Genomic DNA, 17,098 nt, shown 5'->3' with positions numbered 1-17,098 from the left:
ATTGGCGTCAAATCCTGCCATGCCACTGACACGCTGAGGCATCTTGGGTTAGTCACTTGCATCCCGAGTCCGTTTAACCATCGGTACGACCTAACCCAACAAACCGACACCACGCCTGGCTGACCAGGAGCGAGCCCTGAATCCCGAACAACCACTGCCCGCCTTTCTGCCTGCGGGTGGGGGTGGGTTTGGGACAGAGGCGCGGGGTTCGAGTGCAGCGGTCCAGTGCTCTTCCCATTCCTTTCTGGCCTCGTGGCCTCCTCGGTCTGCCCCCCACACATATCTTTTTTTTTCCGGGCTGAAAAGAGGTCGTGGTCCCTTTAAGGCCCGCCCCTCCCTCCCCCAAAACTTCCCAGTGTCTGCTCTCTTTTCGATCCCGGACGGCCGGCCAGGCTCGCCGCCGAGCTGGTAGGGGACCGGGGCGCGGGGTCAGGGAGGGGCGCGGGGACACCGGCGAGAGGCGCCACCCGCCGCCGGCCGCGCGGAGGGCTGGGGGTGGGGCGGCGGCCGCGAGCGTGGGGTGCAGACGGCGCGGGCGCCGGGTCGCCGCCGTGGGCGCGCGCTGCGGGAAGAGCGGCCTGCGGCGTGCGGCGCCCCGACCGGTTCGGCGGCGTTCAGTCGGCGCACGCCGGCGCGAGGGGCGTCCGGGCCGGGCGCGGGGGCGGGGAGGGGAGGGGCCGGGGTCCTCCCCTCCCCCACCGCATTCCTCTGACGTCTGGCCGGCGACCCCGCCCTCCGCCGCGTCACGTGGTCCAGAACCGGCGTCGCCCTCTGTCTCTGTTCTGCGGGGTTTTTGTGATCTTCCGGGTGCGAGTTGGGAGTTGATTTTAGGGTCTCCTCAGACACTTTCCAGCAAAACTCTGGTTCCCCAAGCCGGCACCGCTCATTCTTTCGGTGCCCTTGACCCCGTTTCAAACTTAGTTTCCACGAGGACGCTTTCTGTGGGAACCCCTACACCCGGGTGAAAAGGTTCCGGAGCACCTTTGGGCCTGCCCTCCGCCTCTCCCACGACCTCTAAACTCGTTTGATTGCTTCTCATTCTTTTCTTTTTATTATTTTAAATTTTGGGTGATGGGGATGGAACCCAGGTCCTCGAGCAGGCGAAGTGAGCGCCCTACCGCTGAGCCATATCCCTAGCCTCTGTGGTGTCCCACGGGAGGCAGCCCCGTAAGGGACAGCCCTCCGTGCGGGACCTTGGGCGGGTCCCTGGTCCGCCCCCCGCCCGCTGTAACTGGGGCGCCCCGCCCCCGAGCTCGGATCTTTGGACTTAGCTGGAACCTCTGAGGGTACCGCTCCCCTGGGACTCTCCAGGGCTGTCATGTGAATGCCAGAGGCTTGAGTTATCCGAAGGCAAATCCCGGCGATCTGGGCTGGCAGGGAACCTGTGAACGGAGACTGCACGGACAAGGGGAACTAACCCTTAGCTTCTACTAGAGGGATAGTGGGAAAAGTATTCTGGGGAGAGGGGCCCACACGGGCAAAGATGGAGAGGTGTGGGAAAGATTCTTCCCCTTCTCCGAACTGAAAGGAGTTATTGTGGCCGAATTTAGAGGTGGAGTAGCGAAATGACTGGCGAACTGACAGGGTGAGAACAAAGTTTGGAAAAAAAAAAAAACAATCCTCCGGCCCTGGATAGGTTAGCGATGGACAGATACAAGCAAAGAGATGGTGATAGAGATAACCCGGGAATTGCCCTCAATGTTGGTCTAGACTTCCGGAGCGGTAAACATCAGGCACTCAAAAAGTACTCCAGGTACTCCCGAGATCGCTTCCTTGACGGGTCACCCCGCCTCTGGGAGGCCCCTAAAAGCACATTAGCGCATGCGTCCTTGCTCCCATCCGTTCCTAGACTGCGCCAAAGAGCGCCTACGCCTCCCCTTTTTCACCAATCAGAGACCATCAGTAGTCCTACCATCTAGCGAGAGGGTATTCTTTCCACTCTCCACTGACCAATTGGGTGGTGACAGAAGAGATGGGCATCTGCAGTAACCACTGCAGTGAGGCAAAAATGAAGGCCTTCCTCGTTTGCTTGCAGAGTGGCCAAGGAAGGTAGTCGTGACTGGGGAGACTGAACTTTCAGTTTGACGGATTATCGACAGAACCAATGAAAGTGGGAAGGAGGCGGAACTTCTCCTGAGATTTGGAGAGTCGCTCCTATTAGGCGCTCTTAGTGAGGCCGGGCAATGCCAGAAATCTGACCTATCAAGTTGGAGTTTATTTTAAGGCGGCGGGATTGGAGAAATGACTGGCAGAAAGCCCTCGCCTATAAGGAGTGTTTCAGACAAACGAGGGTGGGCCCTCTTGCAGAATGGCGTGAGCAGCGTCCAATAATCGTGCAAGGCGTGCAGAAGCTTCCCCTCCCCCCGCGGCGGGGCCAGTGGCTCCCCCTATCGGGTGGGGGCGGCGGGTGACGGGCGGGTCCCTCCCCCAATGAGAGGCGGGGGGAGGCGGGTTCTGCGCCGCCATGTCGCGGAGGCTGCTGCCCCGGGCGGAGAAGCGGCGTCGGCGGCTGGAGCAGAGGCAGCAGCCGGACGAGCAGCTGAGGCGGTCGGGAGCGATGGTGAAGATGGCGGCGGCGGGCGGCGGAGGCGGCGGTGGCCGCTACTACGGCGGCGGCAGTGAGGGCGGCCGGGCTCCGAAACGGCTGAAGACTGACAACGCCGGCGACCAGCACGGAGGCGGTGGCGGCGGCGGTGGAGGAGCCGGGGCGGCGGGAGGCGGCGGTGGGGTGAGGCTAGGGCTTTAGACTCTGGGAAGGGAGGGAAATTTTCGTACTTTGAGGGTATTTATTTTGGGGTGCCCCTCTGCGCAGGCGCCCAGGCCCTCGCGCCGCTGACGGGAGTGGGGGAGGGGCAGGCGTTGGGCAAACGGCGGGGTTTGCGCGAGGACAGGCGCTTGCGCGTGCGCGCAATCCTGAGCGGGGGTTGAGGAGGTGGAGGAAGCTGCTCGCGTTGCGGGCCGCGTACTGCGCAGGCGCCGCGGGCTTGCGTGTGGGGGTCGGGCACGCGGCCGGGCCGTTTCCGCCCCCCTTCTTTTATCATTTGCTTCTTTGGCCCGGTGCGCAGGCGCGCTTCTCTCGCCTGGCCTCGTGGGCGGTTGGGGGGGCACCTGGTGAGCGGGAACGGGTGGGCGGCGGCCTGGCGGAGTGGGGAATTCCGGCCGCTGGCTGTTTGATCCCAGCGGCGTCATGCCATGACTCCAGACGGATATTGATTTATTGGAAAATACAACCCCGACACAGACTATTTTCCCCATGTTTGTGGGCGTTGAGAATGGGAAGATTTGGGAAAGACAGTTTTAGCCGCCCGGGAATTGAGCCAAACGTTGGAACCATGACAAGTTTGCTTACAATTTCAGTTTCTTGGAGTTTGATAAGTCAAAATATTCCCTGGTCGTGTGGCCACGGAAAAGGGATTCAGCCTCGTAAATCTCCCATACCGAAAAGACCACCAGTGATCCCTGTGGGCTGGGGCCCAGCCCCATTCGCTGTGAAGTTATTAAACAGCTTCTATTTAATCTTCCCGACTTTGTTTCACACGCTTAAAAGACAACATAATTGAATCTCTGTCCCTCTGTGGCACTGGGACAGGTATGAGGATTCCCAATTTACAGAGAAGAAACAAGCAAAAGGATGAGGGAAATTAATTCATATAGCTAGTAAGGGACAATTCTAGAATTAGAATTCAGGGCCAGTAGTCACCGGGAAGGGTGTGTCTCCTGTGGTTTGTGTGGTTGGTTCTTGAAATAGAATCCAGTTCTGTCCTTGTTCCATGGTCTTCTGCCCAGTGATTTCTTAGGCAGGAGTCTGGGCCCAGAGCCCAGGAGATCAAGATGGAGCAGAAAGTTACTTTGCTCCTGAGTCCCAGAGGCTTCTATCTCTGTATCTGGAAAGATATTTCCCCTGAGAAGGAACTTAGTGTGGGTTGGAGTTGCTCTTCTTTCTCGGTTTCCTCATCCTGTTTTTCTTCAGTCAGGCTTAGGCAGTATTTTCCAAAGCAGGTTTTGGTGGGAGAGATTAAAGGCCTGAAGGAGTCAAAATTGTCCAATTTGCAACAAGTTCAAGGGCATGTGCTATTTGGCCCTGACTGGTCTTGGGGATGACTGGTGGAGCACAGTCTGGCCTGCTGGGCGGTGAAGGTTTGCTCAGCCAGAGGAAGTACAAAGGTGGGGCACATGCAGAGTACATCTTTGTTCAGTCCACAGCAAACAACTGTTTAAGCCTTTCCTGCCAATTTGCTTTCTAAGCCACGGTTCCTGTGTTTCCTTGATTGAGCAGAAGAGATGGGTCTTTGGAGGAATGTAAAATATGAGATTTTCTTGTCCTTTTTCCTGTTCTCAGAAGCTATAGTCAGTGGGCAAGTGACTGTCACTCAGGGCTACTCCTCAACTTGTCCAGAATCCTTTTGGGGTGATTGGGTTGAATTGCTGCCCCTCTTCTGCCCCATGCATTTTCCTTGGTGACATGTAACTTACTTATTTGACTGGATTTCCAACAGTACAGAGGTCCAGTGGACTGTTATCTTGATTGTCTTGAAATGAGATCTTGTTTCTCTTTCCATTCTCAGGAGAACTACGATGACCCCCACAAAACCCCTGCCTCCCCAGTTGTCCACATCAGGGGCCTGATTGACGGTGTGGTAGAAGCTGATCTTGTGGAGGCGTTGCAGGAGTTTGGACCCATCAGGTACTGGGCTCAAAGGCCAGGAGTCAGGTCTGAAAAGACGTCAACTCCCTAGTTTCCATTTGTGACATTGGTTTCTGGTTGAAAGTAGTGATTTTGCCATTCTGGTCCAAGGTTCTTGGCTAGACCCTGTGCCATCTCTACTCTTGGGGTTGACCATTGAACTTTGGATCATGTTGTAGCAAGTTCCATATCCTTTATTTCCTCTGTCTCATAGTTTCTGGTCAGCATTGTTTTACTCAGCAAATATTTGTTAACTATTTGGCATACATGATGTAGTGAGAATAAAAAAGGGAACACAATTATCCTCGATTCCTCTTCCCAGAAACTTGCCCATCCAGAGAGATTAACACTGTGATAGGGAAAACTGGGGTATGTGGGAGGCACCTGACTCAGTCAGGTGAGGAGAGGTCGGAAGGAGGTCCCAGAGGAAGGGATGACTTAAAACTATACCTGTGGCATGGAGTATTGGATCATTTCAAAGAAAACTGAAAGATGTCCTCTTCATTCCCATGCCCCCATGATGACTGAGACCTGTGTTCTCTCTGCCAGCTATGTGGTGGTGATGCCTAAGAAGAGACAAGCACTGGTAGAATTTGAAGATGTGTTGGGGGCTTGCAATGCAGTGAACTACGCAGCCGACAACCAAATCTATATTGCTGGTCACCCTGCTTTTGTCAATTATTCTACCAGCCAGAAGATCTCTCGCCCTGGGGACTCGGATGACTCCCGGAGCGTTAACAGCGTGCTTCTCTTTACCATCTTGAACCCCATATATTCCATAACCACGGTGTGTGCAGCAGACATTCCTGTGGGCTCCTCCCTTCTCCATCTCCCCAAGCCAGACTGACTTCCCAGGACTCCTCCACCTTGCTTCATTTTGCCATCTTTGCTTTTACAGGATGTTCTTTACACTATCTGTAATCCTTGTGGTCCTGTCCAGAGAATTGTCATTTTCCGGAAGAATGGAGTCCAGGCCATGGTGGAATATCCTTTACGGGGAAACAGGTGTACTTTTGGGTGGGGTTCTCACAGGACGTGGCTTAGGAACATTCTTTTGTTCAGCATGTGTATGCCTGCCAGGTACCAGATGCCTTTATAGAGTTCAAGCTTTGATGGGAAAGATAACCCGAAACCAGACTTAGGTTGTAACAGTGAAAAAAATCTTATGAGAACGAATGAACTGTGAGATAATGTGGGGAAAAGAGCGTAAAAGGCAACCTGGGCAGGTCCCCAAGGAAGGCTGTCTTATTTCCATGAGGTGATAGGAATGGGTATTCCAGATGGAGGGGTAAATGACCTTCTCAAAGGTGATGAGGATTTAAAGAATGTGGAGTAGCTGCCAAGGGAAAGGGTTTTGTTAAAGATACTGGGAGGAGTTATTAAAGCATCCTGGACAGTGGCACGATGCTTGGGCAGGGTGTAGTGGGAAGCTGCTAATGGACTTCTCAGGTCAAGTTGTAATCTAATGTTTCTGAGATAGGGCAGCAGGAGAGATGGGTGGGGACTTGGCCTAGAGTGGGGGCACTAAGGAGGTTGTTACCACCACTGCTGCTGATCTGGCGAGTGCAGATAGTGGGAGTACTCTGGGTAGTGGCCACTCCCCCATGGGCAGCACTCCAGTCCCATCTCCACAGTTTCAACTTCTCACCTGGGGCTGTGAGCAGTTAACTGACCACAGAGCCCACATGCACCACAGTTGGGTGCTGTCTTGAGCTCATCCCTGTTTGAGACAACCGGAAGCCCTTTCCAAAGAGCTTCCATGTTGGGACCTTCCTTAATTTAACTCACATTTGACTCTGTGCAAAGTGCCCAGCGGGCCAAGGCCTCGCTTAATGGGGCTGACATCTATTCTGGCTGTTGCACTCTGAAGATTGAATATGCAAAGGTAGGTTTGGAAAGTGACTGCTCCTTGTCAGCTTTTAGGTGAGATGGGTATGGCTGATCTCAATTTTGTCTTGTCCTTACAGCCTACACGCTTGAATGTGTTCAAGAATGATCAAGATACTTGGGACTACACAAACCCCAACCTCAGTGGACAAGGTAATCCTGACGGCCACTTTGTTCTAAACACACCTGCCTCGCCTTCACTCGACTAGTGCACTTCATAGACCCGGGCTCAGGGTTATGTAATGCCATTGGGCTCCCTATGGACATGGGAGGGCCTTTGGGTCAGTTCTTGGAAAAGACACCCCAGTGATAAGAGGGCGAATGAGGGACCTGCACAGGTCCTGCTTGGGGCCCTCTGAAGAGCTGAGGGTGCAGAGTCAAGGCCGAGGCTTGGACCAGGTGGGAATCATGGCTTCACTGAGGATGAAGCCTGGCAAGGGACTTAGAAACCAGTAGCAGCTCCCAGCTGGATATTGCTGCTTTCCTTCTAGAGCCTGGTTAGGGTCACTGACTCTCACTCCCACTGGGCCAGGAATGGTCCTCTTGCTCTCTGCTGTTGAGAGGGTCTGGTTGTGGGGATGACAGATGGAGGAGGGGATGAGGGCTGCTGGACTTCGCAGCAGAGCCTTTGAGCAAACTGACCTTGTGGAGGTCAGACATTCTGGATTGGACCAGGGCGGACACGCCACACCTCATTTGTATAGGGGACTCAACAACTCTGCAGGGGGCCCAAATGGACTACCCCCTAGTCTGCCAAGAATGGTAGGCGGGAGAGGTGGAGGATTGCCTTTGAAAAGCAGCGGCACCCCCTCTGAAAATCAGCAAGACCGTCCAAATCTTGGTCTGATTCGTCGAACTAGGCCATGGGCTGAGGGAGGAGGCTGGTTGCTGACATCGCAGAGGCGCTGGGAGCCAGAGGCCCCACTCCTAGGGAGGCCTGTTTTGCTCACCTTTGCAGCTGGGAATGCAGTGGGCAGGGTGGGCTAGTCTCCCCAGGACCCTCACAATGGGCCCTGTGGGCCTGGCTGCTCCAAAGGTCAGAGGCAAATTGGTGACCAAGTGAATGTACCAGAGCGGGCAATGGCATTACATGACTGCTAACAGAAACATGGCAACCAACCATTTCTTCTCCAAGGAACATAAGTAGAAGATGTGCAGACCGGCAGGGGCTAGTGGCAGGGGCTGGCTGTGCATTGGTTTTGATGCCTCTCAGCTTTGGCCGCCCCAAGGCGGGGGCCCAAAAATCGAGGGCTGATGAGGTAACCTGGAGTGAGGGCGGTGCTTCGCCACCCCCTCAGGAACCATACTTCAGCGGCTCTGCCTCTGCACATTGCTCACCAACACACAGGGTAGAAAACCACTAGCTCTTCCTGGAGAGAACAGAACATGCAGCCTCCACCACGTCCCCAGAAACAGCCGCAGACTTGAGCTCACTACATCAAGAACACCACACCGCGCTCCAAGGAACAGCTACAAGCACAGAGACAGAGGCAGACAGAGACAAAGAGAGAAAGAAACGCAACATGGCAGCAGACACTGCTTTTTTTATTAAACATTAAAAAAAAGTCAAAATCCAAGCAAACTTGAACCCAAGAATGTACACAGAAGTAGGAAACACAGAGAACAGAGCTCTCCCAGCCAGCCAGCGGTGCTCTTTTCGGAGAACGTTTCATAGACTGAAGTAGATTCCATGGGCCTCCAAGACAATAGGATCCTCTCTCCATTCCTCGCCATATGGGTTGCTTTTTTAAGTCCTTTGGTTTGGGGAGGGCCTTCTTTTTTTCTTTTCTGTTTTGATATTTTTATTTTTTCTGCAGTCACCGGCTGCCAACATAATCTGCACCAACTGGAGATCAGAAACAAACCAAAAAAAAAAAAAAAAAAAAGCTTAAACCACAACAACAAAAAAAAAAATCAAAAAACCAAAACAGACCTAAAACCAGACAGCCAAACAGCTCAGAGGCACACAGTTACCTGCTGGTGGGTAACCGGGCGCGCTCCCGAGGCCAAAAGTGCGGGCGTAGTGGGGCCACTGGCACACTTCATACCAGGAGACACGCACATGGAGCGCTACACAGCCAGAAGCACCGCACTGCAGCACACAATGTGAGGAGTGACAACACGGAGGGACACTACCCACTGCATACACCTTCATTTCCACTTTCTGATATCTTCCGAGGACAGAACATCTGTGAGCCAATTTTGATTTAATCAAAACATTGACTTTTAAAACAATTCTTAAAAAAATGTAGCGGATGTGTACCGTAACTTGTATTTATGACTGTAAAACCATGTGATGCAGGGTCGCAGTGTATGTTTGATGGGACGCCATCTTTCAGAACTGTGCTAACTCACTGTTGAAGCGTCCAATGGTAAGAGAAAATACAGATTTGTTTTTTGTGACAAATGGACATTGTACTCTGTACTTCTGCTGTAAGTAGCCCTTTTCCATCTTTGTAATGACTTGACTGTTAAAAAACAAAACCCAGGCCAGGTGGCAGAAAAGGGCATTGGTTTCGAGCCCTGGGTTTTGGAGTCTGCCAGACCCGGTTCAAATCCTGGCCCAGCCACTAACTTGCTTTGTGACGTTGAGCCAAAGTGTCTTTTAACTGCTCAGTTAAAAGGTAACTACTCAGTTTTTTTTATCTGTAAAATGGGGCTGAAGCATTAGTACCTACCTCATAGGGTTGTTGTGAGGAATTCAAGAAGCTGTGATGTCTGTAAAGCGTTTAGCCCAGTGTCTGCCACTTAAGCACTAAATTAATGGCAGTGTTATGAACTGCAGCTGGGGTTGGGAGGTGACTGCGCCATTGTTGGGTCTGAGAATGTTAATGCCTTGTACATGACTGCTCACTTGATCTGATTCTGCTGTTGCCCTGCTCGTCAGCTCCTAGTCTGTCTTCTCGGGCTGGATGGGACCGGGAGGAGGGTGACTGGGCCCAGGGTTGAGAACAAAGGGACTAGAGAGCACAGAACTAGAGAATGGAATCTAGAGCCCCCAGATCCTGGGGGGAGGAGGGGCACATTTTACCCTGTTTCTGCCCTTCCTGGGTTATTTTATCTGCTCTTACCCTTTCCTCCCTTCATTGGGCATTATTTCCCAAAGTTGTTCTTGACCCTTCCATCAGTTCCATAGTAGCTCACAGGTTCCCCAGGGGACCTAGAGTTGGCCTTCCACTTGAGGCTGAGGCTGAGGTAGTGTAAGAGTGTGTAAGCACAGAACCTGGCCTCTTCCCTCAGAAAGGAAACCAGCCTCCTTGGTGTGGGCAGGGGGTGGGGGTGGGGAGTAGGCCCCAGCTTCCAGGCCTGGGCTTCATGCCCACCCTGGGTTAGGACTTAGGAAGGGATCCCCAGCAGCCCTTGTAAGAAAAGGGTTTGCAGTGAAGCTCTTAGGAGCTAAGCAACTTTGAGATGAGCCTTTTTAGTCAGAAGGAAGAGGGACATTCTTTTTTTTGAGTTCCATTTGTAACTGTTTTCTCTGTCTGCAGGTGACCCTGGCAGTAACCCCAACAAACGCCAGAGGCAGCCCCCTCTCCTGGGAGATCACCCCGCAGAATATGGTGAGGGCAGGGGGTTCCCCTCCGTGGACTCCCGTGGCTCATGTGCCCCTGCCCGCCGCCCGCCGCGCAAATTCTCACCCGTCCTCCCTCTCTTTCCTTCCCACCCCCCAGGAGGGCCCCACGGTGGGTACCACAGCCATTACCATGATGAGGGCTACGGGCCCCCCCCACCTCACTACGAAGGGAGAAGGATGGGCCCACCAGTGGGGGGTCACCGTCGGGGCCCAAGCCGCTACGGCCCCCAGTATGGGCACCCCCCACCCCCTCCCCCACCACCCGAGTATGGCCCCCACGCCGACAGCCCTGTGCTCATGGTCTATGGCTTGGATCAATCTAAGATGAACTGTGATCGAGTCTTCAATGTCTTCTGCTTGTATGGCAATGTGGAGAAGGTGAGCTTTTGCTGCGACAGCTGCTTGCCTTGTCGACCCGGTGGGCCCAAGGAAGGCCCTGGGCCTCAGCTTGCCAGGCAGCGGAGGGGGAAGAGCCGAGCCAGTGGGGAGCAGAGGGTGCCTCTGAAGTGGGTGACTCAGGTGGCTCAAGTAATCTGTTGCAGATGGGTTTTGTTTGATTCTCACTGTGAGTGTTTCATTGTGGGTTTTGGTTATCATTTTTCTTGCAATTACCAGTGTGAATCCAGGATTTTATCACGTAAAAGTACTAGAACTTAACAGGATGTAAATATGAAAATTGGTAAGATGTATAAAAATGTGCCTATTAGACCATTAGGTGAGAAATTCTTCTGGAAAACTTGAACTGTTGACAGTACTGGGCTTTTTTGTATTCCCTGTGGGACAGTTGGCCAGGACTGGATGTAGGCTGATTGAATGCCTGAGACCAAGTGCTTTTTGTTTGTTTACTTCAGACCTTTCTTGTCTTAGAAACCTTTTAAGTCTGTAGCCCCTGGCTTGCTCATTAGAGATAGGAGTTAAGGTGGGCCTGGTGGGACATATGTCTGTAATCCCAGCAGCTCAACAGGCTGAGGCAGGAGGATTCCGGGTTTCAGGCCAGCCTCAGCAACTGAGCAAGGCCTTGTCTCAAAATTCAAAGGGGCTCCCCAGCCCCCTTTATATATATATAGCTCAGTAATAAGGGCTCCTGGGCTCAATCCCTAGTACTACAAAAAAGAGTTCATGTGCATGTGTTTATATGTGAAGTATTGTTAAAGGTGTGGTACAGGTAATTTTTAATTATCACAAACCTTAATGGGACAGGAAAGGATGAAGGTTAAATTACTTATCTGGGTTCACAGGACCTTGATGTGGAAGCAGTACTTGGAGCTAAGTAGCCTGACCTCAGTCTGTGCTGCTCTCTCGTGCTGTTTCCCAGTGCAGGTCCCTCATTCAGACCTGCCTTCGGGACTGGGACTGCAGCTCAGTGGTAGAGCACTTGCCTAGCACCAGTGTTTGGTCCCTAGCACGGCAAAACAAAACATCCTTTACATCGTGACCAGGGCAACATAGGCCCATGTAATAGAACTGACCCCCCCCCCCCAAAAAAAAGGAGGGGGGGACTGTTGTTTCCTCATTGTGCATACTGTCTCTTGTTGTGTTGCATTAAATGACCCACCCATGGGGCCTGCCCTACAGGTAGAACACTGCCCATACCTTGCTGCCTGGAGTGAGCATACTCAGAGGCCAGGGATGTTTTTCAGGTGGCCTGATTCCCCTCTTAGAGTGAGAAAATGTAAGAAGCCCAGGGCCAGAGGAGGCATTACTGCTTCTGACTGACTTGGGACAGATAGCTAACTTGATAGCTGGGCAGTAGTGCTGACTGCAGCCCCTCTTCCCAAGGTGAAGTTCATGAAAAGCAAGCCAGGGGCCGCCATGGTGGAAATGGCTGATGGCTATGCTGTTGACCGAGCCATTACTCATCTCAACAACAACTTCATGTTCGGGCAGAAGATGAATGTCTGGTAGGTTCTGTCATGCCAGGCAAAGGGAGGGTTGGAGAAGAACTGAGGAGAGATGGGCTGGGAGTGAGCCTAGCAGGCGCACAGTGAGACCGAGGTGGTTACTTGGGCTGGAATGGGGTGTGGGCAACTGTGTTCTCTGCCCATCTTCTGAGGCTGGCAGAAAGCAGGTCAGCCTTGCCTTGCCAGGGGAGCAGTCCCGTGAGGCACTCCACACCGTCAGCCGAGGCCACAGGGGAGGGCTTAGGGGATAACTTAGGATCTGACAAAGGCTCCCTTTTACCCCTCCAACAGTGTCTCCAAGCAGCCAGCCATTATGCCCGGTCAGTCGTACGGGCTGGAAGACGGGTCCTGCAGTTACAAAGACTTCAGTGAATCAAGAAACAACCGGTTCTCCACTCCAGAACAGGCAGCCAAGAACCGCATCCAGCACCCCAGTAACGTGCTGCACTTCTTCAACGCCCCCTTGGAGGTGACTGAAGAGAACTTCTTTGAGGTGAGTGCCATGGCGCTTCTCAGGCAGCTTGTCCTTCACTGCTGCCTTCTGAGTGGGCTACTCATTTTGTTTTTCAACAATTAAACCATTGAGTTTCTCTGCTGGCCTCTGGGTTAGGTACTGGAGACACAGCAGAGACTGGGACACATGGGGATCCCTGCTCACAGTCCAGACAGGAGAAAGTGGCACCAAACTGCAGCAACAGTTGAGTTTGCCTTGATCTGCATTTTTGGCAAGCTGGAGCCACCGCCCATTTGCTGGGAAAGTCTTCAGGGACCCATGATCAGAGTGCAGTCTTAAAATCATGCCCTGTCTGGGCACCTCAGTCTCTGCATAAGATCCCAAAGGCGGGCCCGGAGAGCGTGGTCAGGGGAGTAGGACAGCTGACTGGAGGGCAGGAGGGCTAAGAGGCAGGTCTGCAGGTTGGACCAGACTCCAGCCTCAGATGATTGCCTGCAGTTGAGCAAACACTTACGTCAATGCCCACATGGCTACTGAAGAGAGGAGATTTGAAAGCACATTTCGAGTCAGTCCTTGTCAGTGTCGATAATTTAAAGCTGTTTTTAACTTTGTCACAGGGACACCTTTAAGGACACCTTAAAATTGTGATCAAAACTGGAAACGCTTTCTCCAGAAAAACTCAAGCACTCAGCCCTATGGGACCTTGTCTGCTTAAGTTCCTCTTGAGTTCCGCTTTGTGTTGTCCTTGTGTCCTGACTTCCTCCACCTTCTGTTTCTGTTGCAGATCTGCGACGAGCTGGGAGTGAAGCGGCCAACTTCTGTGAAAGTATTCTCAGGCAAAAGTGAGTCACGCTCCTGCCTTCCTCCACAGAGTCCTTGGCTGCTTGGCGTGCAGCTGCTTGGTTGCTGTCAGGCCCGCCAAAACCCCTCTGCTTTCTCCTTGCTTTCCACTCAGGTGAGCGCAGTTCCTCTGGACTGCTGGAGTGGGAATCCAAGAGTGATGCCTTGGAGACTTTGGGCTTCCTAAACCATTACCAGATGAAAAACCCAAGTGAGTATCTGTGTGTCCTGGAGTCATTCCCCTGGTAGCTTGGTACCTTGGCTGGCTTCAGGCCAGAGTTGTCCTTCCTGCCTTTGAGATAGAACCCATGAGATTTCCTCCCCGTTACTGACAGGCAACTAGGACCTGGTCGCCAGGAGAGCAGTCTGATGATGCTCCTCCTGGGAGGGCCAGCCCGGCTGCTTGCTGTCATCCACTGCCGGCTTGGGAGTTGTTCAGACATGCCCTCCAGCAAGCTGTCATTTTCTTCGCACTAGAGACTAACACAGGCAATACCCCAAAAGGGGGCTTTCACTAGCCACCAAATCAAATTAGCTGTGCCAGGCCTACTGCTTAGAACAGCTAATGTGGTAGGAGTGGACCCCTCCATGGAAGTGAAGGAAGAGAAAGGAAAGTGCCTTGTGATTCGGCTCATTTTTTTGTTTTTTACATTTCATATCATGCAGTGACATATAGACCCTCCATAGTTAAACTGCAGAAGTGGGAGGTGGGTACTGGGTCAGGGAGCCTTCTGAGAGCCCAGCCAGACTTCTCTATCCTCTCCTTTGCAGATGGCCCATATCCTTACACTCTGAAGTTATGCTTCTCCACCGCTCAGCATGCCTCCTAATTAGGGGCCCAGGAAGAGCCCCACCCGAGCAGGAAAACGTTTCTCTTTCCTTTATGCCGTTGGTTTGTTTTTTTTTTTTTTCTTTTTTTTTTTTTGCAAAAGTTCTTGTATTCCTTTTTTTAATGCTAGGTTAGTAGAGGCTTAACCATAATGGAAATGCTGGAAGTCTGGAGGGGGAGGGGAGAGGGGAACTGATATCTCCCAAGATTAACCTTCACTTTTTAAAGATTATTGTACATGTGATTTTTTTTTTTTTTTTTTTTTTTTTTTTTTTTTTTTTTCCTGTTCATACATTTGTGCTGCCCATGTACTCTTGGCACATTTCAATAAAATTGTTTGAAAAATAAACATAGCACTTGCTGGGATTCCAGGATGTGTTTGCTTTCGGCGTTCCCACTCAGTCTTCGGAATAGGTACAGGCAGGTCAGGACACAGCCCCAGGCCCTCAGGAAAGTCATGGTGGGCTGCAGATGGAAGGTGTGGGGAAATTTAAAAGTTTTGGAGGGCCTGGGGATCTAGCTCAGTTGGTAGAGAGCTTGTCTCACAAGCACAAGGCCCTGGGTTCAATCCCCAGCATTGGCGGGGAGAGTTTTGGAGGCCCCTGCTCAAGCACTTAAGCTCATTCTAGTTGAGAGTCATTTTAAGAGTAAGCTGGTGTTAGAGCCTTGGACTTGGGGCTGGAGGGTCACTTGAGCTGCAAGTTAAAAGACCAGTCTGGGCAACGTAGACACATCCATCTCTGATAAATGGTGTTGAGATTTTTTATTTATTTTTGGTCCTGGGGATTGAACCTAGGGGCACTTAACCACTGAGCTTCATCCCTAGCCCTTTTTATATTTATTTAGAGACAGCCTCACTAAGTGACTGAGGCTGGATTTGAACTTGTATCTTCCTGTCTCAGCCTCCTGAGCCACTGGGATTTTAGGCATGAGCCACCGTGACCTGCTGAGATTTCATTTTTCAATAGGTTAGGGCCAGGTAGTTCCAGAGGCCAAGGCAGGAGGATCGCAAGGTCAAAACCAGCCTCAGCAACAGTGAAGCGCTAAGCGACTCGGTGAGATCAGGGCTGGGGATATATGTGGCTCTGGTCTAGTGTTCAATCCCCAGTACCAAAAAAAAAAAAAAAAAAAGGTTGGACATGTAGCTTGGTGGTAAAGGATTTCTGGGTTTAATTCCCAATACCAAAATAGTAAATTCAAGCTTCAAGGGGTCCAAGAAAAGGGCCCTAAACCTTGGGAGTATATGCCTTTTTAAGCTTTCATCCACAGCCCTGTTTGTTTATTTTTTTGGGTGCTGGGGATCGAACCCAGGGCTTTGTGCTTACAAGGCAAGCACTCTACCAACTGAGCTATCTCCTCAGCCCCCCCTGTTTATTTTTTGAGACATGGTTTCACAAAACTTGTAATTCTATTTCAGCCTCCAGAGAGCTGGCCTTACAGACACGCACGCTCCACCATGCCTCACATGTCCGCCTTTCCAGAAGGTGGGAAAACAACTCCAGAAAGAAAAGTGAAAGTTCTGCTGAGGTGGTTTACTCAGTGGTGATAATTCCCACCCCTCCTGGGAGTTGAACCCAGGGTGCTGCACCACTGAACTACGACCCCGGCCCTTTTTTGACAGGGTCTCACTAAGTCATGCTGGCTGCCTTTACTTTCAACCTTGGCCCAACCTGCTGAGGAGCAGCTTAGGTGTGTGCCACCCCAGCTTGTTGACAATTACTTTGTAATTTTTTTCTCTCAGGAAGTTTTCACCTCTGCATTTTCGTAAAAAGAAAACCCTTTGTGCCGTTGTGTTCTGAACTGTATGTCATAACACAGCAACCTTATCTACCCTGTTGAGTGTCACTGTAGGTGTGTCGTAATTTACTTATCCTGGTCCTGAGAGTAATTTCCAGGTCTGTTTTGCCACTGCAAACAGTACTGCAGTGTATCGTCTTTATACAAGTATCTTGGCCAACTTCTCTGATACTAATCTGAAAGTAAATTCCTAGCAGTGGAATTATGTGGATTAAAGGATATGAGCAATTGCAGCAGATGGTCACACTCGCCACTTGGAGATGTGAACCCAAGATGGCTCCGGCAAGGGTAAGACCTGGAAGGACCCTGGTTAAATGACTTTGCCTCATCCTGGAGAGAAGAAGTGGCCTGCAGGACAGATCACACATGGTAGCACCTTAGAGTTGTACAAATGTGTGCTTTACAACCTGCTCTGGGATTAAATCTGAAGTTTTAAGTTCACATTGTTTACATCTATTGAACCAACCTGCTTCACCAAGGAAAGTTCACTTCTAAATCAACAAGGGTTTTTTTTAATTTTTTTTTTTTTTTTTTTCTTTTTTCTTTTTCAGTTGTGGGTGGGTGGACACAATACTTTTATTTATTTTTATGTGGTGCTGAGGATTGAACCCAGGGCCTCGCAAATGCCAGGCAAGCGCTCTACCACTGAGCTACAGCCCCAGCCCAACAAGGGTTTTTTAACAAAGGGAATGCAAAGTAAATTTTACCAATCCCAGCATCCAATTTCATTGTTAGCATTCGAGTCTCCTTCCATTGATGACACTCGACTGTCTAGTGTACAAAGCCATTTACAACTATATATCCTCTGTACTCCAAAGGGTTATACTAAATGATACATATTCTTACCCCTTTCCCCTTACATATTATTTCTGCATAGGGGCTTCAGTGTTTTCCATAGCATGGTCAATTAAACAGTCAGCTGTTGAGTGTTACTGGTTCTATCTTTCAAAAGAACTTGCTTTTCTAGTCAAGCTGGCTGGCAGACACGTTCATTAAGAAGGAAAGTTCCCATAGTCCCATTGGCCCAGAGGCATCTGTTCACCACCTTGGTGAGCATCTCCCTAAGAAGCCTACTTAAGTGGTATTTTTTGCTCTTGGGTAATGCATTTTCCAAGGGCTTTTTTTTTTTTTT

At 51.3% G+C, this 17,098-nt stretch overlaps 1 protein-coding gene across 3 annotated transcripts; it reads left to right on the top strand.

Moving 5' to 3' along the window:
• Positions 1-361: 361 nt before the first annotated feature.
• Hnrnpl (heterogeneous nuclear ribonucleoprotein L) lies at positions 362-14,353 on the top strand. 3 transcript variants are annotated; one of them, XM_047528641.1, is made up of 13 exons: positions 2,450-2,728; positions 4,566-4,684; positions 5,234-5,471; positions 5,583-5,668; positions 6,473-6,569; positions 6,652-6,724; positions 10,060-10,131; positions 10,243-10,523; positions 11,925-12,046; positions 12,338-12,539; positions 13,285-13,342; positions 13,456-13,551; positions 14,112-14,346. In XM_047528641.1, the coding sequence occupies exons 1-13, from the start codon at positions 2,465-2,467 to the stop codon at positions 14,168-14,170; spliced, it is 1,767 nt and encodes a 588-aa protein (XP_047384597.1). In that variant the 5' UTR covers positions 2,450-2,464; the 3' UTR covers positions 14,171-14,346. The 3 variants fall into 3 exon arrangements, with proteins under 3 accessions (XP_047384598.1, XP_047384597.1, XP_047384596.1); XM_047528642.1 differs by lacking the exon at positions 2,450-2,728 and adding an exon at positions 362-408 and having other exon boundaries at positions 10,060-10,523; positions 14,112-14,347; XM_047528640.1 differs by having other exon boundaries at positions 10,060-10,523; positions 14,112-14,353.
• Positions 14,354-17,098: the final 2,745 nt, after the last annotated feature.

This window comes from Sciurus carolinensis, chromosome 16 (genome assembly GCF_902686445.1).
Source record: "Sciurus carolinensis chromosome 16, mSciCar1.2, whole genome shotgun sequence".
Classification (NCBI taxonomy): Eukaryota; Metazoa; Chordata; class Mammalia; order Rodentia; family Sciuridae; genus Sciurus; species Sciurus carolinensis.
This window is presented reverse-complemented; position numbering and strand designations above follow the sequence as displayed.

What these genes read in the sequence shown, in the direction of transcription:
- Hnrnpl (XM_047528640.1), top strand. Translation starts at nt 2,465, where the DNA reads ATGTCGCGGAGGCTGCTGCCCCGGGCGGAGAAGCGGCGTCGGCGGCTG. An exon ending in CCATATATTCCATAACCACG is followed by an intron (nt 5,472 to 5,582) that starts GTGTGTGCAGCA and finishes TTGCTTTTACAG; the next exon opens with GATGTTCTTTACACTATCTG. An exon ending in GGAGTCCAGGCCATGGTGGA is followed by an intron (nt 5,669 to 6,472) that starts ATATCCTTTACG and finishes AATTTAACTCAC; the next exon opens with ATTTGACTCTGTGCAAAGTG.